At 54.6% G+C, this 24,897-nt stretch overlaps 7 protein-coding genes across 7 annotated transcripts; 4 read left to right on the top strand and 3 right to left on the bottom strand.

Annotated features, from left to right (window-relative positions):
- Positions 1–1,322: 1,322 nt before the first annotated feature.
- Positions 1,323–2,241, bottom strand: GUITHDRAFT_166679 (hypothetical protein). Its single transcript, XM_005819470.1, has 4 exons — positions 2,080–2,241; positions 1,838–2,014; positions 1,527–1,793; positions 1,323–1,480 (listed from the first exon to the last, which is right to left on the bottom strand). The coding sequence occupies exons 1-4, from the start codon at positions 2,170–2,172 to the stop codon at positions 1,442–1,444; spliced, it is 576 nt and encodes a 191-aa protein (XP_005819527.1). The 5' UTR covers positions 2,173–2,241; the 3' UTR covers positions 1,323–1,441.
- Positions 2,242–2,966: 725 nt separating this feature from the next.
- GUITHDRAFT_121258 (hypothetical protein) lies at positions 2,967–4,457 on the top strand (the record flags this gene model as incomplete). Its single annotated transcript, XM_005819471.1, has 13 exons — positions 2,967–3,025; positions 3,068–3,138; positions 3,188–3,279; positions 3,334–3,396; positions 3,449–3,533; positions 3,617–3,702; positions 3,743–3,802; positions 3,845–3,873; positions 3,925–3,976; positions 4,023–4,128; positions 4,172–4,239; positions 4,290–4,343; positions 4,398–4,457. 13 exons carry the CDS (start codon positions 2,967–2,969, stop codon positions 4,455–4,457), a joined length of 885 nt encoding a protein of 294 aa, XP_005819528.1.
- A 616-nt stretch (positions 4,458–5,073) lies between these two features.
- Positions 5,074–6,261, top strand: GUITHDRAFT_90996 (hypothetical protein). The gene is made up of 6 exons (XM_005819472.1): positions 5,074–5,448; positions 5,601–5,689; positions 5,733–5,822; positions 5,869–5,918; positions 5,958–6,114; positions 6,159–6,261. The coding sequence occupies exons 1-6, from the start codon at positions 5,120–5,122 to the stop codon at positions 6,251–6,253; spliced, it is 810 nt and encodes a 269-aa protein (XP_005819529.1). The 5' UTR covers positions 5,074–5,119; the 3' UTR covers positions 6,254–6,261.
- A 127-nt stretch (positions 6,262–6,388) lies between these two features.
- On the bottom strand, positions 6,389–7,021 carry GUITHDRAFT_156292 (hypothetical protein). Its single transcript, XM_005819473.1, has 3 exons — positions 6,826–7,021; positions 6,724–6,784; positions 6,389–6,671 (listed from the first exon to the last, which is right to left on the bottom strand). The coding sequence occupies exons 1-3, from the start codon at positions 6,973–6,975 to the stop codon at positions 6,598–6,600; spliced, it is 285 nt and encodes a 94-aa protein (XP_005819530.1). The 5' UTR covers positions 6,976–7,021; the 3' UTR covers positions 6,389–6,597.
- Positions 7,022–9,698: 2,677 nt separating this feature from the next.
- On the top strand, positions 9,699–10,668 carry GUITHDRAFT_82190 (hypothetical protein; the record flags this gene model as incomplete). The annotated part of the gene is made up of 2 exons (XM_005819474.1): positions 9,699–9,856; positions 9,909–10,668. 2 exons carry the CDS (start codon positions 9,699–9,701, stop codon positions 10,666–10,668), a joined length of 918 nt encoding a protein of 305 aa, XP_005819531.1.
- Positions 10,669–10,745: 77 nt separating this feature from the next.
- Positions 10,746–16,519, bottom strand: GUITHDRAFT_121262 (hypothetical protein; the record flags this gene model as incomplete). The annotated part of the gene is made up of 32 exons (XM_005819475.1): positions 10,746–10,791; positions 10,847–11,022; positions 11,074–11,172; positions 11,217–11,315; positions 11,368–11,437; positions 11,624–11,675; positions 11,867–11,906; positions 11,963–12,028; positions 12,398–12,464; positions 12,526–12,570; positions 12,708–12,758; positions 12,799–12,888; positions 12,934–12,967; positions 13,017–13,059; positions 13,224–13,279; positions 13,323–13,363; positions 13,787–13,839; positions 13,887–13,923; positions 13,966–14,016; positions 14,218–14,259; positions 14,347–14,381; positions 14,430–14,475; positions 14,527–14,608; positions 14,654–14,709; positions 14,751–14,806; positions 14,858–14,915; positions 15,051–15,127; positions 15,179–15,263; positions 15,306–15,388; positions 15,437–16,160; positions 16,209–16,318; positions 16,421–16,519. 32 exons carry the CDS (start codon positions 16,517–16,519, stop codon positions 10,746–10,748), a joined length of 2,769 nt encoding a protein of 922 aa, XP_005819532.1.
- Positions 16,520–21,402: 4,883 nt separating this feature from the next.
- GUITHDRAFT_158972 (hypothetical protein) lies at positions 21,403–22,628 on the top strand (the record flags this gene model as incomplete). The annotated part of the gene is made up of 11 exons (XM_005819476.1): positions 21,403–21,405; positions 21,653–21,700; positions 21,758–21,786; positions 21,835–21,930; positions 21,973–22,033; positions 22,084–22,148; positions 22,195–22,264; positions 22,310–22,359; positions 22,403–22,448; positions 22,498–22,544; positions 22,598–22,628. The coding sequence occupies 11 exons, from the start codon at positions 21,403–21,405 to the stop codon at positions 22,626–22,628; spliced, it is 546 nt and encodes a 181-aa protein (XP_005819533.1).
- Positions 22,629–24,897: the final 2,269 nt, after the last annotated feature.

The following is a 24,897-nucleotide window of genomic DNA, read 5'->3' on the forward strand; positions in this document are numbered from 1 at the left end:
AAGTTGAGTCTTGAGACGGCGCTTAAGGCTCTTCTTCAGCTGCGAGAGATCAGGGTGTTGATGCCAGGAGGGGATGTAAACTTTCGACTCGCGAGGTTGAATCTCTAGCTTCAGATCAGCCAACATGTACTTCTTCATAGCGGACGTAGCTGCAACGGCATCCTCGAGTGGACCGACAAGCACGACGTTGTCAGCATAGGCCAAGACTCGAACAGAGGGAAAAAGCTCTGCGATATGGAGGAGCAGGGGCAACTTGAACTGTCAGCAGACCCGGCACCGCCAGCCTACGCGCAGACAAGCAGGGCCCAGGCCCGGAGGGTCAAGCAACAGTCGCTAGGAGGTTTAACAAGGAGCACTGAGGAGCATGGGAACGTCCGAGATGAAACCCCCTTAGACGCGATACCCGGAGGCATCCGACTGACCGCTGTCAGCTGAGACGTCCGCCGCTGCCACAAAGCTTTGAAGCTGGCGGTTGCGGCCCCCGGACGGAGAAACAGCAGCCGCCAAGCAAGGAGCCGGCCGCTGCCGCCCGGGGGGCCGCCGGGGGCAGCTGAGCGGACAGAGGGAGGCTGGGCACAGGAGCACGGTACCGCTCGAGGTGACGCATCCAGTCCTCCTCGCTAGCCTCCGAGTCAGCGGTAGCCGAGACCAACACCGCCCGTGACGGCCGGCAGTGACGCCGCATCAATGCCCAAGGACCGGGGCTGTGCGGCATCGGAGGCAGGCGAGCTCGGACCAGCAGCAAGCCCCCCAGTGGTGTCGAGCTCTCCGGAGGCATCCGACGTCACAGTGGGCGCGTCGGCTCCACTCTGGATGTTTCCCCCATCGGAGTCGGAGACCTCCGGCGAAGACTCCTCGGGCGACTCGACAAAGTCCGAGGAGGAGCTGTCCTCTGGCTCGAGAAGTGCTTGCACCCGAAAGGGCGTCATGCGCCTCGCACCAGACAAGAGCGCTTCCAGCGTCAGCTGCATGGTGAGGCGCTGATAGGTGGCGGCGCGTTTGCGAGCCAAGACCTCAGCCTAGTATTGACTACTAGTAGTTGGAACGTTATGACAGAGCGACAAACCGTGACAACTTGAACAAACCGCTTCCTCTACCGAGGATGGTGGAGGGACTGCGCCTGAGTGGCTTATTGCCCAATATGAGCCTGGTAACAATCTGAGCGAAGAGAGCGGGTGTGCTTTGTAGAGGCCTACACTCGTAGCCAGGCTAGTTGGAAGTCAGCAAGAACTTCTGAACTGATTCCAAAGAGGAATGGAAGACAGATAGCTCCACGTGTCAGGTCTCTTTCTCTACCTCTCCTTCCCATCAGTGAGCATCTTGGCAGCTGGCTTAAATTTGGAAAGTTTCAAACATTACCATCTGCTTCACTAGCTTGAATTCATCAGCCAATCGCAGTTTGTATTTCCATTTGCAGCCCACGCGATCCCCTCAACGATCCTCAAGGCTGACTTTCGGTATCTTCTCTCATATGCTCTTCCTGTTCAACTTTTTTCAGCTGCCCGAAACGAAAGCCCTCAACTCACCTTCTTATCCGCCTCCTCCTGCATCTCCTGCTTCAAGTTGTTGAGCATCATGTCGGGGTTCCAGTTCCCCTCCTTGACTCGCAGCTGTTTCAAGGGAAGGAGGCGTTCGTAGAGGAGGCTCAGGTCTATGCCGTTGACCTGAGAGGGAGGAAGGCTCCCGTAATCGTCTTTGAACGACGTCGGCAGAGCTTCGCCCCCGACCACTCCAGGCTCCGCCACCACAGTCGACAGGTCGTCCTCGTGCTCCCCTTCTAGGTCGGGGATGATCTAACAGGCAGCGTGAGCGTGTGAGTCCTCTGCCTCCAAGTTACCAAGATGTCGTCGTCGTCATTAGATGCTGCGATGTTGTTGTTCACTTCCGTTGCCTGCGTGTCATCTCCTCGTCGTCGACCGGCAGGAGGAGCAGACTCGTTTGACGCGGACCATCCAGATTGTTTCGGCAGCACTTGAGAGCTGGAGGCTTGCTGCTCCGACTGGTTCTCTCCCTCCTGCAAAGGATGACGATTGTCGTTAGAGCAGTGAGGATGGAGTAAAATTGTATCAAGAGAACCACCTGTGCTTGCCTCCTTCTTCGCGGCGGAGGCTTGGGAACATTTTTCTCCCGAAGTGCTCCATCGAAATCTCCACTTTCTTCCATGAATGACATAGTCTCGATGAACGAAGGACTCAAACCCCTCCAATTTTTGGCAGGCAAACTACTTTCCGGCTGATCCACTAAAAACAAATTATGATGTGAAGTTAGACAGTATCGAGAAACGATCTTGATAATGATATATCAAACAGCAATGTGCTTCAATGTTCCTCCTATTCCCATCAACCCACCTCATGTTGCCTCGTCTCGAAACCAATCCTGTCTCTCCCTACCTACCTGCCTGCCTGCCTCTCTCTCTCTCTCTCTCTCTCTCTCTCTCTCTCTCTCTCTCTCTCTCTCTCTCTCTCTCTCTCTCTCTCTCTCTCTCTCTCTCTCTCTCTCTCTCTCTCCCTTGGCTTGCCTTGCCATGTCTGTCCCGCCTTGATTAATTTAACGCCCACCACTCAAAAGACAGAAAACAATTCTGCTCTCAAAAAATCACTGCCCTCGTTCCTGAGGCGGGCCATCATAAATACCTTCTTGTGCGACAACACCATGCAGGAAGGAGGGGGAAGAGAAAGAAGGGAGGGAGAAAGAAGGGAGGAAGGGGAGGGGAGGTAAGAGAGGGAGGAGGAGGGATGGAAACAAGGGAGGGAGGGAGGGAGGAGGAGGAGGGAAGGGGGAACTGTGGAGAGGGCGGGAGAAAGAAAGGAGGGAGGAGGGCAGAGGGAGAGGGGGAGAAGGAGGAGGCAGGAAAGGAAGGGGAGGAAGGGGAGGGGAGATTGCCAGACACTCTGAAATTCAATACAGAAATCTGCTTGATACTGGTTGATTCTTCCCCATTACGCTTTACATTCCCGAAGGGGAGAATGAAGAAAAGGCTCTCCTTGGAAGAATGTGGAGGACAGATGAAACTGATGGACTCGCGGTGATGGAGAAGGACAAGCTTCCAGTTCTGAGTGTGTTGCAGAGAGTCGATTGCAGTCATCTTAGGGTTTAGCTTCATTGTTATCTATCACCTGACATTCTTCAAGTCTCATGGTACAGACGGCCTGCAGTCAAGTTGTTCCAGGACCTCACAATTCTACAGAGAAGACAATCTTCGGGTTCGGTAGGAGATGGAGAGTGAGGTGGATGAATTCCATGACGTCCGATGACAAGTACAACCTTCTTTGCGTGCAGGTGAGGGTGATTCAGACTAGTCCTGTCTTGACTCTCTTCACTGTTGCCCATCAGAGCATGCGCAATGAAATTCAGGTGGTTACATGTATAGGCGACGTTGCCTTCTCGGCGTTGGCGGTGACATGAGTGTCCGAGTATGAGAGGAGGGACAGGCTGACGGCTGTCCTAGCTCATCGTGACGGTGTCTACCGCATTGGACCTCAGCTGCCACCTCCGGGTTCAATCTCTCCTCTCCTCCTCCTCCTCACTCATGTGTGCGTCAGGTGCTGTCGGACGGGGACCCTCTGACAGGCGTCGCTGCTTCTTCGCATCCCTCCCGTGACTCGTGCTGGAGCAGGCGGATACAAGCTGGACATCCATCCTCTCACTAAGATCGGCGTGCTCTGCACCTTCCTGGCAGGCATCGTGGCATGCACGTTCCAGGTGATGCGGGAGGTTACGAGGCCTGGCTGAGGCATCTCAGGCATGCGAGCTGCTGAACAGAATCACTGTCATCGGTCAGTGCACGTCGACAGACATCCAGGTGGGAAGAGGCTGGAGGGATCTTCTTCTCACACCCTGACAGGCGGATCTCCCTCCTGTTCTGAGCGAGGCGTGCAACAGGAAGCGTGTGTGGCGTCTCAGGCTGTCCTGACTCTCTCCTAGATACTCCGTCTTCATGTGGCTGACCCAACGGCTCTTGATCTTCACGTTCCCAGTAAGGGGACCTTCTTTCCTTCTGACTGGCTCAGCTGAAGGCCCAGCAGATACTCGGCTGGCTCTTCGGGCCCACGTTGCTGTGCGTCACCTCTTTGCTCTGCACGCTCTTCACCTCCATCTTCGTCGATAAAATCTTCCAACGGCGACTCGGTCTGCTCGCCTGCCGGCCCCCTCCCCTGTGATGCTCCCGCAGACAAAGGGATCCACTGCCACGAGCTGGGGCAGGACATGCTCGCGTACCCGAGTGGAGAGGCAGACAAGGTGAGCCGAAGTTGGAGAGTGACTTCAGCTTCGAGTTGGAGGACTGAAAGGACAACAAGTCCCCGGAGGCGAGGGGGAAAGGAAAGAGGGGAGGAAGAAGAAGGGTGGGGAGGAAGGAGGGAGGAAGGAGGAAGTGTGGGGTGGGGATGACGATGTAGGAGGTGACGGCGTGGGAGGACAAGCGGCTGCTGCGTCACGACGAGCTGGCGAGTCAATGATGACTGCAAGCGCTGAAAGTGAAACGAAAATCTCCCTCCAAAACTCTAAAAGTTTCACCCCTTCTAATGAGGATCCTGAAACTTTCGCCTCTCATTTGAAATTTCGATAGCTTCTGAAATGAAACAGTAAAAGTTGAAAGTAGGGCCTGAGGGGCGGGAAAGAGGGAGAAGGGAGAGGAGAGGAGAGGAGCGGGAGGACGAGGAGAAGCAAGTTAGAAGCAGAAGAGCGGCAGTGGGGAAGGACACCAGAGGCGGCTAAAGAACAGAGAGAGTGAGGATGGCAAAGAATGCAACATGGGTTGCATCAGACATATGGGATCGTTTGTGGAGGATAACCAGAGCAGCGAAGGAGGACAGGAGAGGAGAGGAGCGGAGAGGAGAGGAGAGGAGAGGAGAGGAGAGGATTGGAGGGGAGGTCAAGGGAGGGGAGGGGAGGGATATCAGAGGAGGAGAGGGGAGGGGAGAGGATAGCAGAGGAGAGGAGATGTGAAGGTACAGTAATAGGGCGAAGGCCCGGGAGGCCAGGAAGGAACCAGCAGATTCATTGATGAGAGCATCATAGCATCATGGTTTTGATGATGAAAAACAAGCATTATCTCTGTTTCTCTGACATGCTTCAAGTCTGGTTCAGACTTGACGTTGACAGTTGACGACGACCTCACATGAGCGCGGGAAATAGTTTCACCATCTCTGGTCTTCAAGACGACTATGACGACGTGATCGATGACATCCCCGAGTTCGTCTCTCCTCCCCCGGAGCAGGTGGAGCAGCTCAGTCAGCACTTTCCCGTTCAACCTGCCGCGCAGAGTGATGCTCTCAGTTCGAGGGTCGCAGGTCTGTCGCTGAGGGAGGAGAAGAGCGAGTCCAGGTCTCCCGTCACTACCCCCACCGCCACCAAGTATGGAGGAGGAGGAGACGTCTGCCCTCGCTGCAAAAGCACCGTGTACTTCGCAGAAGCCAGAGAAGGCCCAGATTCCATCAAGTACCACAAGTAATACCTTCTTTCCTCTACGCCGATCTCCTCTTCTCGTGCTCCTCTCTTCTCCCCTTATGTCCTCCTCTTCATGCTCTTGTTTCCTCGCCTTCGCCTTTCTCTGTTCTGCTCTCTCGCCTGCTCACACTCTCCACGTTTCTTTTGCTCAGGCTGTGCTTTGTGTGCGCGATCTGCAAGAAGCTACTGGACAGCACGTACTCGGTCAGGCAAGGAGAACTCTTCTGCAAGTCCTGCTACGGTCTTTCTCCGCATCTTGACAGGGACGGTGTGACATGCAGCAGGCAAGGAGTTTGGACCTAAGGGCTTCGGCGTGGGAAGCTCTCTCCCTACCTCTTCTCCCACCAGCGCATCCTCGCCTTCCATCACCACAGGCACAGGTGTGCGACTCAGTGCCTGTATGGTGACGGGAGCGAGCAGGGAGGGCCTGGGCGCCATCAGCCAACGAGACTCCATCCCCAAGCAACAAGGTATTCGCCATCCCCTGCTGCTCCCGTGACCTCTGGTAGCTTGCGAGCAAGTTTGGAGGAGGAGAGAAATGCCCACGTTGCAATAAGACAGTCTACTTGGCGGAGGCGAGAGAAGGCCCCAACATGATCAAGTACCACAAGACCTGCTTCGTGTGCCTCCTCTGCTCCAAGTCCCTTGACAGTCGCTTCACCGAACGTAGTCGACTTGCTCTTCCTCCCCCTGCTGACCGAAGGATGCAGGACGCGGCGAGCTCTACTGCCAGAAGTGCTACGCCAAGGAGTTCGGACCTAAAGGCTTTGGTATCACAGGAGTGACAAGCGAACCAATCGAATAATGGGAGGGAAGGAGAGGAAGAAGAGAAGGAAGAAAGAGAGGAGAAAGGCGAGAAAGGAGAGGAAGAGGGAGACGACAGTATGGGGGAGAGGAGAACGCTTGGAGAGATATTCTGCCCGGGGGTGGCCCCGAGGATAAGTATAAGGAATTGTTATTGTTATGTAAGTCATTCAAACTGTTGTCGCATCGTTGCATCCTCTCTGAATTGTACATCGACGAACGAATACCAGCACTGATCGGCACACCTCAGGAAGCGGGAATAAGGATCAGCGGTACGTGAGTAGAGCTAGTACGTCAGACAAGGACGTCAAGCTGAAAGAGGAAGGGAAGAAAAGTTGGCTCATCCTATAGGAGGAGGATACAGTGCCACAGCAGGAAGAAGAGAGGTCCCGAGAACTGCTCGAGGTCGAACTTTTCAACTGGACACAAGGCGTGAGAAACGAGAAACCTCAAAGCATCATCAACTCGCACCTCCGAGCGCCATTAGCCCTGCTCGCAGCAGAATGCCGAAGACGAGAACTGCGAGGAGGACCTGGACAATGTCATGCTCCTGCTCATCTCCTCCTCACTCACCTGCTGGAGGCCCAGCTCGCCTCCGGCAAGGACTGAGTGACTGTTGATAGCGATGAAACCAAGAGTGGTTAACGAGACCGCACCAAAAACGAGGACGACAGCTTCGAGGCAAAAGTCGTCGAAGATTTGAGCTTCGACGTTTCGTTCCATCGTGACTTTACGTTCGCTCACCAGAAGCTCTTGTCGGTAGATTCATCCTGCACAAAAACAACCGTCATGCGTCATGTGCCAGTGTTGTCATGTGTTTGGGATAGTATCGAGTTGTATAAGAAAGCATCGAGCTCTTGTAGTGTATGGCATGGGATGGAGCTCTTGTAGTGTATGGCATGGGATGGAGCTCTTGTAGTGTATGGCATGGGATGGAGCTCTTGTAGTGTATGGCATGGGATGGAGCTCTTGTAGTGTATGGCATGGGATGGAGCTCTTGTAGTGTATGGCATGGGATGGAGCTCTTGTAGTGTATGGCATGGGATGGAGCTCTTGTAGTGTATGGCATGGGATGGAGCTCTTGTAGTGTATGGCATGGGATGGAGCTCTTGTAGTGTATGGCATGGGATGGAGCTCTTGTAGTGTATGGCATGGGATGGAGCTCTTGTAGTGTATGGCATGGGATGGAGCTCTTGTAGTGTATGGCATGGGATGGAGCTCTTGTAGTGTATGGCATGGGATGGAGCTCTTGTAGTGTATGGCATGGGATGGAGCTCTTGTAGTGTATGGCATGGGATGGAGCTCTTGTAGTGTATGGCATGGGATGGAGCTCTTGTAGTGTATGGCATGGGATGGAGCTCTTGTAGTGTATGGCATGGGATGGAGCTCTTGTAGTGTATAGCATGGTACGAAGTTCTCTTGCTCTTGCATATCTTCGCTGTCGCCATGACATAAGTACCACATCCCCGATCAGTCCGGGCCCACTAGTCCGCTTCTTGTGCTCCGGGCCGAGTCAGTAGTGATCCACTTGTTAATACTTATCAAAAGGAACTCAATACAAAGGTTACTCATCAAAGTGTACCAGTTTGTTGGTCAATCTTTTTTAGTCCACCTCCAGAAAGCCTCTTTGATGTCTTGTATCACACCCACACGTACCCCCTCTCCCTACCGGTTTTTAACCCCTACCCCTACCCCTACCCCTACCCCCATACTCACCACCTTCCCCTACCTAGTCGGTAAGAAATTTATTCATTACGACTGAGGTTGGACCACGCACCCCCCTCATATTCTTGATGACTCTACCCCTACCCCCCCGCTACCCAGACTAACACCCCAACTTATATTTTACTCTTCGCAATCCTTCGATTCAACCCCTACCCCCTTCTGTCCGTGTGGTACGGTTTTGGATAGCCACCGGTATTTCAAGGCACCCTACCCCTTTGTGTTCAAGCGGTCGTTTGGTATCACCCACCCTTGTGATCGAAAACTTACCAGCAGCTTCAGATTGGACCGGTTATCGAAACCCTTTTTCATCCCACCGGTGGTATATTGACCACCCACCCATCCATCTACTTTACCCCTCGGGGCGCTAGAGACACCTCGAGCAGAGTCGCTTTCAGACCTGGAGGGAATTTTGAAATTCTCCTCCACAACTTTTGAAACATATTTCTCAAGTATTTCAAATTGAAACGAGTAAATTCAAAGAGTCCCCCAAAACGCTTCATTTCGAAAGAATATCACGTTTTAAGCTCCTCCACAAACATTTCATGCAGGTGACACACCACATTTCACTTTGTTCTCTTCAAAATATTGTCTCAATATTCAAAAAGAGATCAAATATTATCAAATTTATTTGTGATTGAAATAAAATCCAAAGAATATTTCAAAATTTACTTCAAATTTAAAACCAGCCCTGAACGGCCTGCCAGGGACGCACAATAGGGTGGGGTGTGAAAAAGAGGGGTGGGGTACTATGATTCGAGGGTAGGTAGTTCATCGGTGGGTGTTCACACCCCCCAAAAAGAATAGTAAGATAGGGGTAAATACGATATTTGTCCCACAAATACAAGGGTGGGTGGTGCAAGATATTCGGACACTGTGTCCCATGGTAGGGTAGTGTCTTGAGGGAGTGCACGGGGATGTCGAACTGCCGGTAAGATACGCCAAGGGAATGGAAGGGGAGGAGAAGGAGAAGAGGAGGAGAAGCGAACTGAGACCTGGATGATGGTCAAGGAAGCGAGACGATTAGGAAGAGAAGATGAGAAAGGCAGAGAAAACGAGACGTGAAGGGGATGGGGTTTAACAGAGCAAGGCAACGAATGCATCAGGGTATTCATGGGTGTAAGAAACTCTAAGGTTAGGATGCAAGATTCGTGCAGAGTCGTAAGAAACTTTGAAACGATCGGAGTATATGAGATTTCACCCTTTACAAGAAATGTGCAAGGTAGATTTGGGTGAAACGAGGATCCCGCGTAAGCACGAAAGCACGCTGCAAAGTGATATGTCGCCATCATCATTGATCATTGACCTGTCATTTTGTAAAAATTGGATCTTGGCAACATTAACGTCTATGGCTAGACTCTAACGCGTGTGTGCGATGCTCAGGTGACTCTGTGGGGTTGGTGTGATCCTTGTCTTGTGTTGGAAATCTCGTCAACTTTAGGTCGCGGTCAAGAGCGGTGGATGGGAATGTGTCAAGTTGGATGAGGGTTGGATTTTGTTGGGCCCACTCAGCAGCTTCGTTCCAGTGGTGTTAAATAGTCCAACCTTGAGCAAAGAGGTTGTTGTGCTCAAAAGCACTAAGGCATTTGAGTGCTCATTCTTCTTTGGGTTGAGATTTTTCTTCTTCTGTCAATTGGAACAAGATTCCGCACAATACGATGGACGGCAAAAAGAGTGTGGTCCCTGACGCTACTCAGATGTCATTTCCAGAACTGATTGAAATTATGAAGAAAGATGCTGCGAGACAAGAACCTCTGGTCGCTGTCATAGCGCACATGCTGGAGGAAACTGTGGTCAGGAATGAGCAGCTGCAGAAGAAAAGCTCCCTTCCTTCTTTCACCGGTCGCAGGCCCCCCCTCACAGCCTCGGCATTTGTGAACAGGTTCATGCTGCAGCCCTCGAATCAAGTCTTGTGCTTACTTGTTGCTCTCCAGGGTAGCGAAGTACAGCGGAGCAAGTCCCTGCTGCTTCGCCGTTGGCCTCATCTACCTCGAGCGGATGAAGAAGCGCGACCCGGGGGTGTGTCTGACTACCACCAATTTCCAAAGACTGTTTCTTGTGGCGGTGATGACTGCAGCCAAGTTCCTCGACGACTTCTACTACTCCAATAAGCACTGGGCTGAGGTGGGCGGCATGACAACTGTCGAGATCAACAAGCTCGAGCTGGAGTTTCTCTTCCGCATGGGCTTCAGCCTTCACATGCAGCGCGAAGAATATGACTGGTATGCCGAGGAGCTTCACTCGCGCGCACAGCAAGAGATCCTCACAGCTCAAGTCCAGCTGGCCACCATCCAGCCTGTCATCCAGCAGTACACCGTTCAGCCCCAGCTGGTGCAGCCGCAGCTCATGCACGTGGTTCAGTTCCAGGCCATGGCAGATCACCGCCTACATGTACAACAAGAGCAGCATGTGGTCGTGGATCAGGCGGTGAGCGTCCCCGCTAAGCTCGGGCTCCCCTTCAAGACGAGGCCCTCGCCGCGACGGGGCCCGGAGGACGCGTACACAGGCCCTGACTCTTTCCTGTCCGCTCACACCACTCCCAGCAGCAGCACTGCTTATATACCTCACCTTCCCCCTACGCAGAACGTGGTGCAAGGGCCAGGAGCAGAAGCACAGGCGAAGAGCGGCATGAGCGGGAAGCAGGAGGGCGACGAAGGGAAGGGACCCAACGGGATGGACTGGGTTTACTGCTGACAGGTAGGCAGACGATAGTGTATGATATGAGGAGTAGAGCTGCAAAACATGTTGGAGTTTTAAGATATTCATTATGATCACTCAAGATTCGATCCTTTTTTGTCTTCTCCCTGGACCGCTTCTCTGCAGAAATGAGATATTCTCACGAGAACCAGCGGGTCTGCGAGGTCAGGTCTACTCTTTATCCTGCTCCTCAACCTCCATGTCCTTTGCCTCCACCTTCTCTTCCTCTTTCACTTCCTCCATCTTGTGAGGCAGCGGCTCGAGGCGCGTGCCGTAGAGTTCGAGGCGGAGGCTGACGTGCTCGAACCAAGCCCTGGGGCAGACGCGGACGAAACGAGCGACGAGAGGAGGCTGCTGGATGGTCAGCTGCAGATGAAGAGGAGCAGAAGGGAGGAGACTCACGCTCAGCTTGTGACCCACGGGCGTGTGCGGGTCGGTGTTGCCTCCGAGCAAGCCTTCCCGGCCCTTCCACTCCTCACTCTCCGTCTCTTTCGTCATCAACTGCCCAGACGTTCAGCCTTGAAGAAGGAAGAAGAGGCAGCGACCTCGTAAGCAGTGACCCACTGCTCGAAGATGCCATCGCGCGTGTGTCCTCTCCCTTGCGTTGCGATGCCTGTGAGCTCGCATTTGCTTCCGAGATCGACCTGACGCCTACTGTGAGCGGAAGGAGGAGCAGATGGAGCAGGAGGGTTTTACCTCCAGCCACTGGTCTGCCGAGGGTTCGGCAGCCAGCCAGCAGCCGGTCATGCCATCAACGCGATTGAGTCTGCGACATTCGTGAGAAGAGAAAGTGAAGGAGAGGGAGAAGACAAAGTGAAGGAGAGGGAGAAGACAAAGTGAAGGAGAGGGAGAAGACAAAGTGAAGGAGAGGGAGAAGACAAAGCGAAGGAGAGGGAGAAGACAAAGCGAAGGAGAGGGAGAAGACAAAGCGAAGGAGAGGGAGAAGACAAACCTTGCAAGACGAGCGCCACATTGATCGGGAGGCCACCCTTGCGAATCCCAGACTGCAAGTGAAGTGAGGAGGACAAGGAAGGAAGGGAAAGAAGAAGAAGAAGAAGAAGAAGAAGAAGAAGAAGAAGAAGAAGAAGAAGAAGATGATGATGATGATGACGATGAGGAGGAGGAGGAAAGAGGAGGAAGGAGCGAGGAGGAAGGAGGAAGGAAGGAAGTGGAGCAGGAGTGAGGAAGTTTCTACCGGAGCTGGCAGTGATTTGCTGGTCCTTGATTTCTCCGCTCTACTCAAGGAGCTCAGGAGGATCATTGGAGGGCATGAGTGGGGATGTGGAATCACCTGCATGCCAAGAGCGTCGCCAAGGAGCGTCAGGTCTTCTATGGCTGGCTCTGCCTCGCACAAGACCTGCATGCTATCACCACCTCTCCTCTCCTCTCCTCTCCTCTCCTCTCATCGCCTCTCCTCTCCTCTCCTCTCCTCTCCTCTCCTCTCCTCTCCTCTCCTCTCCTCTCCTCTCCTCTCCTCTCCTCTCCTCTCATCGCCTCGCCTCTCCTCTTCTGCTCTGCTCTCTTCTCTTCCCCTCTCCTCCTTTCGTCGCCTTGCCTCGTCTTCTTGCTTATACCCCCCTCCTCCGTCCCTCCGTCCTTCTCTGCTCATACCCCGGGGTTCTCCCAGCTGCTTCCGCGCTTCCTCGGGGTTCCAGCTGACGAGTCTGCGTCTGTATCCTCCTGCTCGCTCCCTCACTGATCGTTGCCACGCCCAGCAGCACCTCACCTGGAGGTTCCAGAAGGGCATACCTTCCACCGGAAGCTCCTTGAGCACTTGCCCGTACACACTTGCCCTGCATGAATGTCAGTCTGTTGAATGTCTATCTCCCCGCTCCTCGTCCTCGTCCTCCTTACCAATAGGCCGAGTGCTTTGCAACAGCACTCCACTCTTTCTTGAACCTATTGTGTCGTCAGTGCTTGCCATCGACATACTGAAAGAGCAAGATCGTGATAGTTTGAGGGAATGAGGAGGAGGAGGAGCAGTAGGAGATGAGCGAGAAAGATGAGATTGGGGGTTGGGGATGAAAACAACTCACTCGGGTCCTTCGCCTTTGAAGTTGTGTTGCATCAGGCCCGTCACCGCACACCTTGAGAACTTCAGCTGGAGTTGGCTTGTCAGGCAGTCACCAGCTGGTATGGTAGTGGCGGTAGAAGTGAGCATCGGTATCTGTCCACCTTCCCCTCGCTCCCATCGTCTGCTCCAGCTCGAGGAGGAACCTGCCAGGCACTGTTAGGTGGGAGGCAGCTGGAGTTGAATTGCACCTTCTTCCGCGGATCATCTCGACATCTCGATCGCCTGTAGTTTGAGGAGCTTCAGTTGCTGAGAGGTGAGGGGAGGCAGTCACCTGCTCCAAGGATTGCCAGGCAGTCGATGAACTCGCCGACCAGCTATCAGATGGTTAAGAGACAGAGAAAGTCGAAGATAAGGAGAGGTGGGAGGAGAGAGGAGGAATAGGAGGTTGAGGAGTCAGAGGAGTCAGAAGTAGACGAGGAGGGATAGTGGAGGACGAGGAGAGAAGGGGGAGGGGGAGGGGATGGCGTGATTCGTCTACCTCAGGATCGTTGAGCTCCACAGCAGTCGACATGTTGTCATGCAGGAACGTGAACTCTGTCGACACTTCAGCCATGAAGCAACACGCGACGAGTAAGACCCGCTCGGAAAAGATGCTGAGGAAGCGACAGTTGACCGTATCTGTGCGGGAGAAAGTCATGGGGGAAGAGACGAGGCCAAGGGACCAACAAGAGGAGAAGAACAGGGACTCACTTGCTCAAGGTGAGGAGGAGATGAGTGATGAGGTAGCACTGCTGCTTGAACAGATCTGCAGCAAAGTCATGCGGAGGAGGAGGAGGAGGAGGAGGAGGAGGAGGAGGAGGAGGAGGAGGAGGAGGAGGAGGAGGAGGAGGAGGAGGGTTCCAAGCTGGTTCTTGGGGAGATAAGGATAGATCTACAGGTTCAGGCCCTCAGATCAGCAGGAGAAGCAGATCATCATGTGATGGTACCTGTGGATAGATTGATAGGACATGGTGCATGCGAACTGGGCCAGCATTGTCCGGAGAGCCGCTGCTGCAACCAGACGCGTGACTGGTTCTGCGCTTAGCAGGAAGCAGAAATTACATGTTGGTGTTGTCGAGCTCGATGCCCAGCTCCTGCAGGAGGTAGCACCAAACCTGGAATCGTCTCACCCCCTGCCTCCCAATCCTCCTCCTCCTCTGACCAGCGCGTCCGTCACATCCTCGTACTGCGGCCTCGCCCTGCAGGTGCCGTGAGGTTTGCCTTGGCTGGCATCCTCCTACCTGAGGAACCATCCGCAGTAGCGACAGCGAGTGGCAGCATCGTCGTTGGCGCTGCAGAAGAAATCAGACAGTTATGGAAAGATGGCAAGGAGGGATGGGGTAGGCGGTAGGAATGCGATAGGAGGAATAGCTGAGAGGTGAGGAGGGGAAGAGAGTGGAGGGGACGGGAGGAGAGGAGCGGAGAGGAGCGGAGAGGATAGTTGATGATGAAGAGCTGAAGCGTTTTGACTGCCTCATGGCAGGTGATGCAACCTCGTGCAGTTGTTGCAGTTGGTCCTCTTAGTGAGCGGCAGCCTGATGGCGCACATTCATCAACGCCTCACCTGCCCACCTCCTTCCTTGTCTTTCCATGCTGTAACCCTCCCTCTCCTCGTCCCTCACCTCTCCTGACGAGGGTCGAAGCCAAGAAGCTCCACCTGACATGTTTCCTTCAGGACTGCGCAACATCCACCTCCTGTACTCACAGTGTCGCACTGCTCCGACAGCGCAGTCTTCACGCCATCCCACACGCTAAAGGAAGATCAAAAGTCAGTTTCTGCCCTTCTTGCCCCCTTCGCTCACCTCTTGAGTCCTTCCTTGGCATCAATATCAACGCCCATCCACTTAAGGGCGAGCAGTCCTTCCGCAAGGCCCAGCACGTCGCCTGCTGCGATCTTCACTCAAAGAGCAGAAACTCGCCCTCTCCTACCACTGTTGGACTCTGGATCCAACGCAGCCGCACCACAGGAGGCCCAGCTCTGGTACCTGACCCGCAATCAACGATGCCCATGGAGTCGTCGGTGTACCTGGCCTCGTACTGAGCTGCGATCTGCCAGAAGCGCTTGTCTGCCTCCTTCTTGATCTGCCCAGCAGGTGTAACCCCAGACTTGCTGACCTTCTCCTCCCTCCTTACCGGGCCCTGACTGCGCAGCGCCACACCAGCCAGAAGCAGCATGGTGTCACCGGCATACCTGGGCCCATCCCGTCACCAACAGTCGGTGCATTTTCATCATAAATTTTTCATCTTCATCATCATCATCGTCGTCGTCATCATCAAGGGAGGAGGAGATTCTCCGCTTCCCTCGCTGGCCCTCAAGTCAACTCACGTGTCCCATTTGCTGTGATAATTCTTCACGCCACGATGGAGGAAGCCGATGCCGCGCAGAGCTGATGCGACCCGAATCTAACCCAAGGAAGCAAAGTGAGAGGAGGAGGCACCAAGGAGCAGCAGCACCGGCACGAGGTCTCCGCTACCCTTGATGAACGCCTGTGCCTCTCGGCGAGTGGAGGGATCAGGGCCCTTACCATGGCACAGGCACCTTCAAGGGCGTCAACGTCAGAGACCGCACATGATGGGAGACCTTCTAGTGTGGCAGGCAAGCACAGGAAATTCGAATTCGACGTCCTTCTCGTCATCGTCGGCAAGAGCGAGAATGGTCTCAACCTGTTCACATGCTATCAGCAACGGGCTTCAGAGCTTGGCGGGATCTACCTCGTCGACCTGTACAGTCACCTTGCGGCCGTTGATGGAAGTTCGCCTCCTCTTGCTTGCTTCAGACGTCGAAGCATGCGAGACTCTCGTAGGTGTTGCGACAGAGAGCACAGACAACTTCTCGAGCGACGTAGGAGACGTGAGGAGGGGCAAACCGTCCTGCTGAGTGAAAGCAGCCAGCTTCTTCTCGACGAGCTCAGCCATGTTGCCATCTATCTTGAGCTTGTCCAGGATCTCCATCTTGAAGGATTCCTCAGACAGCTTGTCTTGCTGGTCGTAGTATGGCTTCTTGTCAGCCTCAGGAAGCTGCTCCCACAGCTCCTTTGCCTTGGCAAGGGCTGCGTCCTTGGAAAGCGCCTCCCCTTCCGTCCTCACCTTCTCACTGTTTCTCTGATACCAGAGGAGGTACGCTGGAATAAGCTTGCTCTTCTTCGCAACTTCAGGCTCATCTGCAGCTTTTTCGTCATCTTCCTCTCCATTCATTTCGCTGAGGGAGCGTTTCTTGGTATCATCCGTGACATTCAAATCCGAATCCATCTCCCGCTCAAGGTCCTCCGCAGAGATAAGGTCGAAAATCAAGGGAAAGCTGACGCATTCTTCGCTCATTTGCTTGAAATAATCCAGAGTCTGATCCATGTCAACAACTTTGATTCTAGTCCAGATATCCATCTCAACAGCCTCTTTCTCCTTTGAGTCTAGCGTTTGTGCAAACAGCTTGACCGAACTGCAGGAAGCGATCTCAGAAATACCACTCAGGTACTCATCGTCAGACCTGTATGTCTCTCCTTGACACTTCACAGATCCATCTTCCAGCAGCTCGCCGACAACGCCGCTGTTGCCGTTTTCTTCAACCGTCCCATCTTGACTGATGTACATGGGAGTCTGCAGAGTCCGAAACGTTCGAGTAAGAAATATAGCAAGACAGACGGCACAGAGACATAGCAGACAACACAAATCGTCATGTGGCAAACGAGTAGGACACACCAGAGTCAGTTTGCAGCCGGCTTTCAAAAAACCATCCGAGATCATTGCTCGGATCTTCACCGCATCCTCGTCCAGGGCTATTTCACCTTCACTCGACATCGTTTGTATCTGATTCTTCTACAGCACTTTGATCAATTGCTCTGAACTTTCATTCCCCTGTCCAACAGGATAAGAGAGCTCCTGTGAAATCCTCTCAGTTGTTGATTCGAACAGAACTTGCAACAGTTCCATGAGCATCACCATCAAGAAAACTCGCACACCAATCCATGTGAATCATAAGGAGGAGCTCAAACAATCACACCATACACAGACAATTTTCCAGCCTTTTCTTATTGTTCTTTGAGCAAATCCGAATTTCAAATTGCCCATTCAAACGTCTTTGTGATTGTCTGTGCGCTCGTGGAGGGAATCAGTCTGATGATATTCTACTTCACGTCTCCCTCAATTTCCTTCTGACTTCTTCTCCGTCCCCCCCTCCTCTAATGCCCGCTCACTTTGACTTTTCTTTCACGGTTCTTTACCCTCTTCTCTTCCTCGTCTCGGCTTTCTAACGTCTGTTACACTCTTTCTCCTCGATCCACACTGCTTCCTGTGATGCAATCCTCCTCTTCATCCTCTCCATGCCTGTCCTCCCTCTCCCTCTCCCTCCCACTCTCCGCGTCTCCCTTCCCGCTCTTGCTTGCCCCTCGACCCTGCCTCATGCTTCGCATCCTCGTCCACTCACGTTTGTAGTCAACATCGACAAGCACAGTCAATACAATCTACCATCACATTCATACATACCCTATTTTATATAATACTCCACTTAAAGAATAAGTTCTGTGCACCTACCTGGATGCACTTCAGGTCCCATAGTCAAGCTCCCCCACTCGCCTCAGAGTAAAACTGATCCGGGCCGGATCGGACGGCGCGGCGGCGCCGCGGCCGCGGCCGCGGCGGCTAAGCCTTCAGCGGCAGTCACTGCGCAGTGGCCTCAGTGCCAGTGACGGCGCGGCGCGTCCGGCGCCGGCGGCAAGCATGTTGGCATCGCCACTGAGACTCCGTCACGGTTCGGTTGACACAGTATGGCCGACCGTTGATGGCCCTGCCTTGCCGCCCAGCGGCTGACTCGCCGCCGTCAGCCTGGCGGCGGCACGGCGCGGCCCACCGCCCGGCGCTTGGAGGATTTCCGCCGTGACAGGCTGAACTTGTCGGAAGGCTGAGGCCGAAACGGGGCGGCGCCGCCGGCGGCGGCCCGGCGGTGCCACCTCCCGAGTCCGAGCCTGATCGAGTCATGGCCCTAATCGGTATCGGCGGCTCAGTGAGGGGCCGGGCCCGGGCCGGGTGCCCGCGGCCCGCGCGGCCGCGGCCGCTGGCACGCGGGCCGCTCCCGAGCCTTCGGGGGATCGGACCGTGCCACTGGTGCCGGGCAGCCGCCGCCGCCGCTGTGACTCGGCGGTGGCACAGCGCCGGGCCCCCGTCACCCGGTGGCCAGTGTCACCGCCGCGCCGGCCCGCCGCCCGGCCTGATGATCATCCGCCGGCCGCCCGGGCCGCCGGGCGGCCGCGCCGCGCGGCCGGCCCGGCGCTCCGACTCTCCGGCGTGCCAGTGCGGCAGTGTGAGCGTCACTATCACTGAGTCACCGGGTCGCCGTCGCTAAGCCTGCGGCTGCGGGCGGCCGCGGGCCGGCGCCGGGCGGGCCCGGCCGTCCGCCGAGTCGCCGGCGCCGGGGCCGCCGGCCCGCCGCGGGGGCCGGGGTCGCCGCCGCCAGGGCCCGGCGGAGGCTCACCGTCTGCAGCGGCTGCCAGACTCTCCCGAGTCCCGGAGTCCTGAAGGCTCGGCCGCCGCCGCCGGCCCGGCGCCGGCCGCCCGCCGGTCCGATCGGACTCCGAGTCACTACTCGGACCGGGCCCGACGTCCGGGACCGCCGGTTCCGAAGTTCAACGGTTCAATTCAACGGTTGGGCTCAGGGGCTGCAGTTGACTAAAGTTCCGATCGGACGAAAAAAAAAAGGTACAAGTTGTGCTCATCTGACTTCGGGATATCCGAGTAGGGGTGGTGGTGAATAGGAGGGATGGAGAAGCAGAGTGGGTGGGTGTGAGGTAGGGTGCTTCAACAATATTATTGAAAATGACGAAAAGATTGATTTTCGATTTTTGCTGACGGTTTTTCTTTGTTCTTGAAATGTTTCCACTAAAATTGAAAACTCGAACCTTCAAATTGAAAGCATGACTTCTTCCCGGGCGCTTCAGGACAGTGAACATCGTGGTAGCGGGTATTCCATGACCGGTACTTCGATACTAGAAAGAACCGGTGTGAATGATGTTTGAAACACAAAAAATGAACTGAATGGGTGGTGAATGCTTTCCAGGGGGGTGGGGGGTGGGGGTAGCAGAACAAAGATCAAAGAGGGTCGAGGGTTGGGGTATGATGATCAAATCATCCAGGTATTTCCGTTCGTTGGGGGGTGGGGGTGGTCCGGAAGACAACTCCCTGACTTGTAGTCACTTGTGCTTAACGACCTGGATGGGGGTAGGGGTGATGGTCAACAGGGTTGGATATTCGCTTCTGGTCCGGGGGTCCATATCTCTGCTATGTCACTGGTCATCCCATTGACCTTGTGGGGTCAATGGTGAGGGAAGGGTTGACATGGTCTAATGGCAACTTAGAAGGGGGTGGGGTAGTCATGTCAAAGAGTGGTCGTTGCTCTCCAACAGGACGGGTACATTCCAGTGGTTCACAAGGTCTCGGAATGGGTGGGGTCAATGACTGCATTTTATCACCGGGTTATACACCTATTGGAAGGACCCGGGTACTCTCACTGCCCTACCCACCATCGATTACAGTCAACTTTAAAATGTACGAACAGTGGAAGGGTGGGTGGTGCTCTAAAATATGTCATTGGTGAAATGCATTGTAAAGTGACCAGTCGAGGGGTGGGGGTAGGGGACGAGTACCCATTACACCGATAGAGGTAGAAGTTGGATGGGTGGGTAGTCCGGTAGGATATGAAATGGGGGATCCAGTTGGGGAAACTTTGGGTTGAAAGGAGCCTCAACATAGGGTGGGGAGGAACAAGGGTGGGTATGGGTATGGGTATGGGTGGGGTATAGAAGTTGAATTTTATAAACTCAGCCCCTGTAGTAGCAGGATCAGGGGGTGGGGGTGGGGTTGGGGAATGAGGGGTGGGGAATCCGATGGGACTTTAGACAATCTCTACAGTAGCAACCCCATGGGGTAGGGGTGAATCTGGTAAGGCTGGTAGGGGTGATCAAGAGATATTTTCATGGGGGTAGGGGTACAGTCACGTCTAGAGAGGGGTGGGTTTTAGGATAGGTCGTGGGTAGGGGTAAGGGGTTGGGTACTTCAACAAGAGCGATGTGCATTTCGATGGCGAGGGCAGAGGAACGGGAGAAGCGAGCGGCAAAGAGAGGAGGGATGGCAAACAAGCGATTGAAACAAGTTTAAAATCTTGATTGGCAGGAAGGACGTCGAACTCTTGGACAAAAATAATATTGAAGAGAGTCATGCGGAAGGAAGCTTCGAATTGCGAGCTGGGTTTGGCTCCGGGAGCCGAGGGTAGAAGGAGAGTTGGTCTTGAGGACGAGGGTGCATGCTTGTGAACGATGGAGATCTCATGAGTAGAATCCATCAGGTTCCAGTTATGTAGCATGAGGACGGGAGATCTAATGCAGTGCCCAGCACTCTGTGAAAGTGTACTGGAAAGCTTCGAGGTATATAGAAGAGATGTTGTTGTCTAGGACTGTCAGATGTTAGCAGGTTGATGGATGGGATGTTGATAGATATGCATGTCCATGTTCGAGCTTTTGGTAGGTACCAAAAGTATTGGACTTTTGCAAGTTGAGTCAAGCAGCAGAAATTTCCCGTATCGTGGCATTCAAAAAGTTCAGAAATCGATAGCATTGTCACATGCTGAATGGCAGGATAGGGATAGTGATCTCACTGATGTCTTTCTCTTGGTGCTGCAGAAATACCGGTCATGAGTGACAAGTAATATGGCTGAAGTTGAAACGAATCCCAAAGACAACAAAATCCGTGCTCATTCATGGGTATCACTTTCAATATTGGAACAAGCCCGAATCCACTGATATAGAGCACAGAATGCTGCATCTAGGAAGGATGACTTCAGTGAAAATGTAATTTCTTTTCTTGTTCCTGGATGCGTGATCAAAGAGTGACCTTGTTTTGCTCCTTGTAGGTACAGCCAGCGAGGTTGCAGGTCAGGATGGAGGCGCTGCAGCTCTTGTTCTGATCTCCTTGTTCCTCAAGGGGTACTTCCTCAAGCGCAACCCAAGAGGAGTCCTGAATTACAAAGGATGGAAACGTCGGTAAGGGCCGAGACTGCGTGCGGGTTTGAGGTCCTGAGATGTACTGGTGATTGAAGGTGGTTCACGTTGGATGGCATGTGCCTGCAGTATTATGAGCAAGAGTCCAACAATACTCCTGTGCGGATCTCTCACGCTCTCCTCCTCCCTGCCTCTGCCTCTGCCGCCCCTCTCCCTCCCTCCCTCCCTCTCCCCTCTCGCTCTCGCTCTCGCTTGCTCTCTTTCTCGTCTCTCACACCCCCTCTGATCAATGATAAAGTGGTTTGTGATATGATTGTCAATGGTAGCTCAAAGTCGTATGGATGGGGAACATCAAGAACGCATACAAGGTTGAGGCTTCCTTGATGTTGAAAGTGCTGACGAGCAGCTGTTAAAGATTTCCTCCAAGAGACTTCCAACCTTTGAAGTGGCGACTAATCTGTTTATGGGTGATGGGAAAGCGCGCATCTTCTCGCTGCGAGGTGAGGTTCCTTGGTTGGTGCAAGGGGTGCACTGAGACCGCGACTGATGTACAGGGGAAGACGAAGAGATAGTAGACCAATGGATTGAGGGTATATCGTGTCTTGTGTTTGACTTGTTCTTGCTGAATGTTTTGTCAGGGATCCTGAGGAACATCAAGCTGCACCTCAAGAAACAAGTTGGTTCACGAGGCATGCGATGGTCAAGGATTTATAGTACATGGCAGCATCTCTCGCCTTCGGGCTCTTTCGAGGAACTCAAAGAGCAGGTCAGGCGTTCATACCCGGAGATCAACCCTGTGCTGTCAAGGTTGGCCAGTCTTCGTCCTCGTTCTACTCGCCTGACGTCTGACAGCCAACCGAGTCGGGGATCTATTAGTCTGACTGGCACCCCGACGGTGATGATGGGCTTGCACAATCGTGTGCGCAATAATGCCTCTTGGCTGCAGACCGTTCTGAAGAAGATGGTGTCGAAGAATAAGCTTCGCTTCGAGCAGGTGAGCAGTACCCTGTTCGTCGTGTTCTCGTCTGATGTGCCATGCCGTCGTCAACAGGACGGTTTCAGCTTGGATCTTGCGTACATGTACCGTTGCTCAGGGAGGTGGGAGAAGGATCTTAGACGGGCATGCAGAACGCCGAGGATCATTGCAATGGGCTTCCCGTCGGAAGGGATGGAAGGCTCCTACAGGAACCACGCGGACGATGTATACAGATTCTTCGAGACGAGGTCAGGAGGTTGAACTGAGTCAGTCATCTGATGGCCGAGCAGGCATTCGGATCGCTACCTGATCTTCAACCTGTGCTCGGAGAGAACTTACGATCACTCGCGGGTGAGGATGGCAGACTGGAGGGCGGGGGAGGAAGCTGAGAGCGCCGGCAGTTCAACGGGAGGGTGGAGCACTACCCCTTCGACGACCATAACCCCCCGCAGTTCGAGATGATGAGGTTGACCCCAGTCCATCTCCTCCCCTTCCCTTGATGCTTCTGCCAGGCCCTTCTGCTTCAGTGCGCAGAGGTGGCTGGCCCAGTCAGAGCACAACATCATTGCGGTGCATTGCAAGGCAAGTGGCGGTGCCGGAAAGGAGAAAGAGCTGAGCAAACAGCAGGCGGGGAAGGGACGGACGGGAGTGATGATCGTGGCGTACTTGCTCCACTGGTGACAACACAACCATGCTGACCCGCTCGTGACGCTCCTGCAGCGGAACATGCTCGACAGCGGAAGAGGCCATGAAGTTTTATGGTCAGGTGAAGAATGGAGGAGGATGGGGAGAAAGATGATTGAAGACACGAGCAGGCGCGAACGAGGGACGGGAAGGGAGTCACGATCAGAAGTCAGAGGAGGTACTGTCAGTACTTCTCGGAGAACCTCGGAATGTCTCGTCCTCTTGTGGTAGGAGGGTGGGAGGTGTATATGAGCTCCAGTGATGCTCCTGTGCCAGTCGCTGAGGGTGAAGCTCCTGAGGATTGTCGATCCTCCCTACTGGCTGCATGCTCCGATGCTGCTGGTGCCTGCAGTACCGACCTCTCAGCTCGCTCACCACAGTGCCAGATCAAGAACGGAGCAACGGTCTTCTCCTGCAGCGTGAATGAGGTGACTGCTGGGCTGCTGCTCGTGGTCGTTGACAGCGCGAGCAGAAGGGGAAGGGGGAGTACTTCGAGTTCGACCTCACCCACACGGTCCTAGCTGGAGACGTGCAGGTGTCCTGCTGGGTTACCAGCCCTGTGCCCTCCTAGTCACACGCTTGCAGATCATCATCACAGACAAGAAGGTCGGCGGCTTCTTCAAGTCATCAGCAGAGGACAACGTGAGGCAGCGAGCAGCGTCGTTGTTCTCGTGACCTGCCTCCTCAGGTCTGCAGCTGCTGGATACACACTTCCTTCCTCAAGGGCCCTCACCATGCCTCTGCCCCCTTCCGGTGACGCTCCTGCTGCCGTTGTCTCCTCCTCACGCGCAACCAGCCCCTCATTGGCGGAGAGCAACTCCGTGTGGATGCCCAAGTGCGAGCTCGACGGTCCGCCTAAGAAGGTGCTCGGGAGGGGAAGGAGAGGCAGCAGGAGGGGAAGCTCGGGTCGGAGTTAGAGACTCACGGGCTGGCAGGATAAGAAACATGAGAAGTTCAAGGAAAGTTTCGGTCTCTACTTGACCTACTCGTTGGCTCCTTCCGGCAGGTCGGCTATTCTACCGCCTCTTCGCTCTCCTTTTGTTTCGTCCTTCTCGTTCCTCCTCCCCCCCCTCCTCCTCCTCCTCCTGCCCGACCTCCCGCGGGTCTAATTGCAACGCAGCCTCAAGATTCATCATCCGGACTCTGGTATCTCCGGCGGCGCCTCCCTTGCCAACATAAGAGAGACACAGCGCGGTCTGCCTCCCCCTTCCTCCTTGACTGAGCCTGACGTCTCTTGCTCCTCCGCTCCAGGGCTCGCTGGCCTTAGCTTAGACGGAAGCAACGACGCACGGGAAGGACCATCCAAGGATGCCGAGGAAGGGCCTGAGGTTCCTGCGGTGAGGCTCTTCCCGACCCCCCCTACACCCCCTCCCCACCCGCCTTTCCTTCCTCTTCCTACATCACCACGACAATCTCCACCTCCTCGTCCGTTGATGACATGTTCTAGATGCAACTCTCGAGGACGCTGGAACCTCCTCCGACTCCAGACAGGACGGAGTCGCAGGCGACGGAGCAGGCAAATAGATTCATCGGTGAGAGATGCATCGGCGAGCACAAGAACATGCTCTCTCTCTTCTCCCAACTTGTTGTGTGACCATGATAACAGAGTTCTCCGCTCGGCGAGGGTCGATGGACTCTCAATGCTCGGTCTACTCCAGCGCTTCCGGTCCTCCTCCTCTTCTTCCTTGCTCGCCTTGACAAGTCTGAATGCTCAGGGTCTGAAGAAGATCATCTAGAGGTCTTCCTCCTCTTCCTCTGCTAGCCTGACCCCTACAGCGCTTCCTCACCTTGTCTCCTCCCTCCGCCTTCCTTGTTTCCCTCACTCGTTGGTGTCGCAGCCCATCGGCAAGGCAGTCATCGTCTACAACTTTGAGCCCGGCGAGTACCGAGCGGCGACAGCAGGGCAGGAAGTCTTGCACGATTTCTTAAGGTCTCCTCCTCCTCCTCCTCGTCTTTCTCTTGCCGACCTCTCTTCTCCTCGTATCTCCCCTTCTTTCCTCCCTCTTTCCGCTCGCCCCTCATCTCAGGCAGGTTGAAGCCCAAGGATGTCGTCACCATCCTGCATAAGGACTCCAACGGCTGGTGGCTGGGCATGTGAGTGTCGCCATACCATTCGCTCCTCCTCCTGCCAGTCGTTTTCCTCCTCCCCTCTCCCGCTCTCTACCCCTCGTATTCTTCCCTTCTCCTCTCGTTGCGCTGTGTTGATCTGTTTCCACCTCCTCGCCCCTCCTCCATGGCCTCTGACCCGCCGCAGGTTTCACGATGAGATCGGCTGGTTTCCTCACACCTACTGTGTGGAGCTCAACGAGCCAGAGGAAGCCGACGCTCATCCCGCCATATCCATCTGACGGGCCGAAGAAACAGAGGAGAGATGAGAGAAGAGCCTGGGGACACGCTAGAGAGAGAGGGGAGAGGGGAGAGGGGAGAGGGAGCGAGGAGGAGGGAGGAGGGAGGGAGGGGGAGGGAGGGGAGGAGGGGAGGAGGGGAGGAGGGAGGAGGGAGGAGGGAGGGGAGGGGAGGGAGGGAGGGGA

The sequence above is a fragment of the Guillardia theta genome (genome assembly GCF_000315625.1).
Source record: "Guillardia theta CCMP2712 unplaced genomic scaffold GUITHscaffold_221, whole genome shotgun sequence".
Taxonomy (NCBI): domain Eukaryota; class Cryptophyceae; order Pyrenomonadales; family Geminigeraceae; genus Guillardia; species Guillardia theta.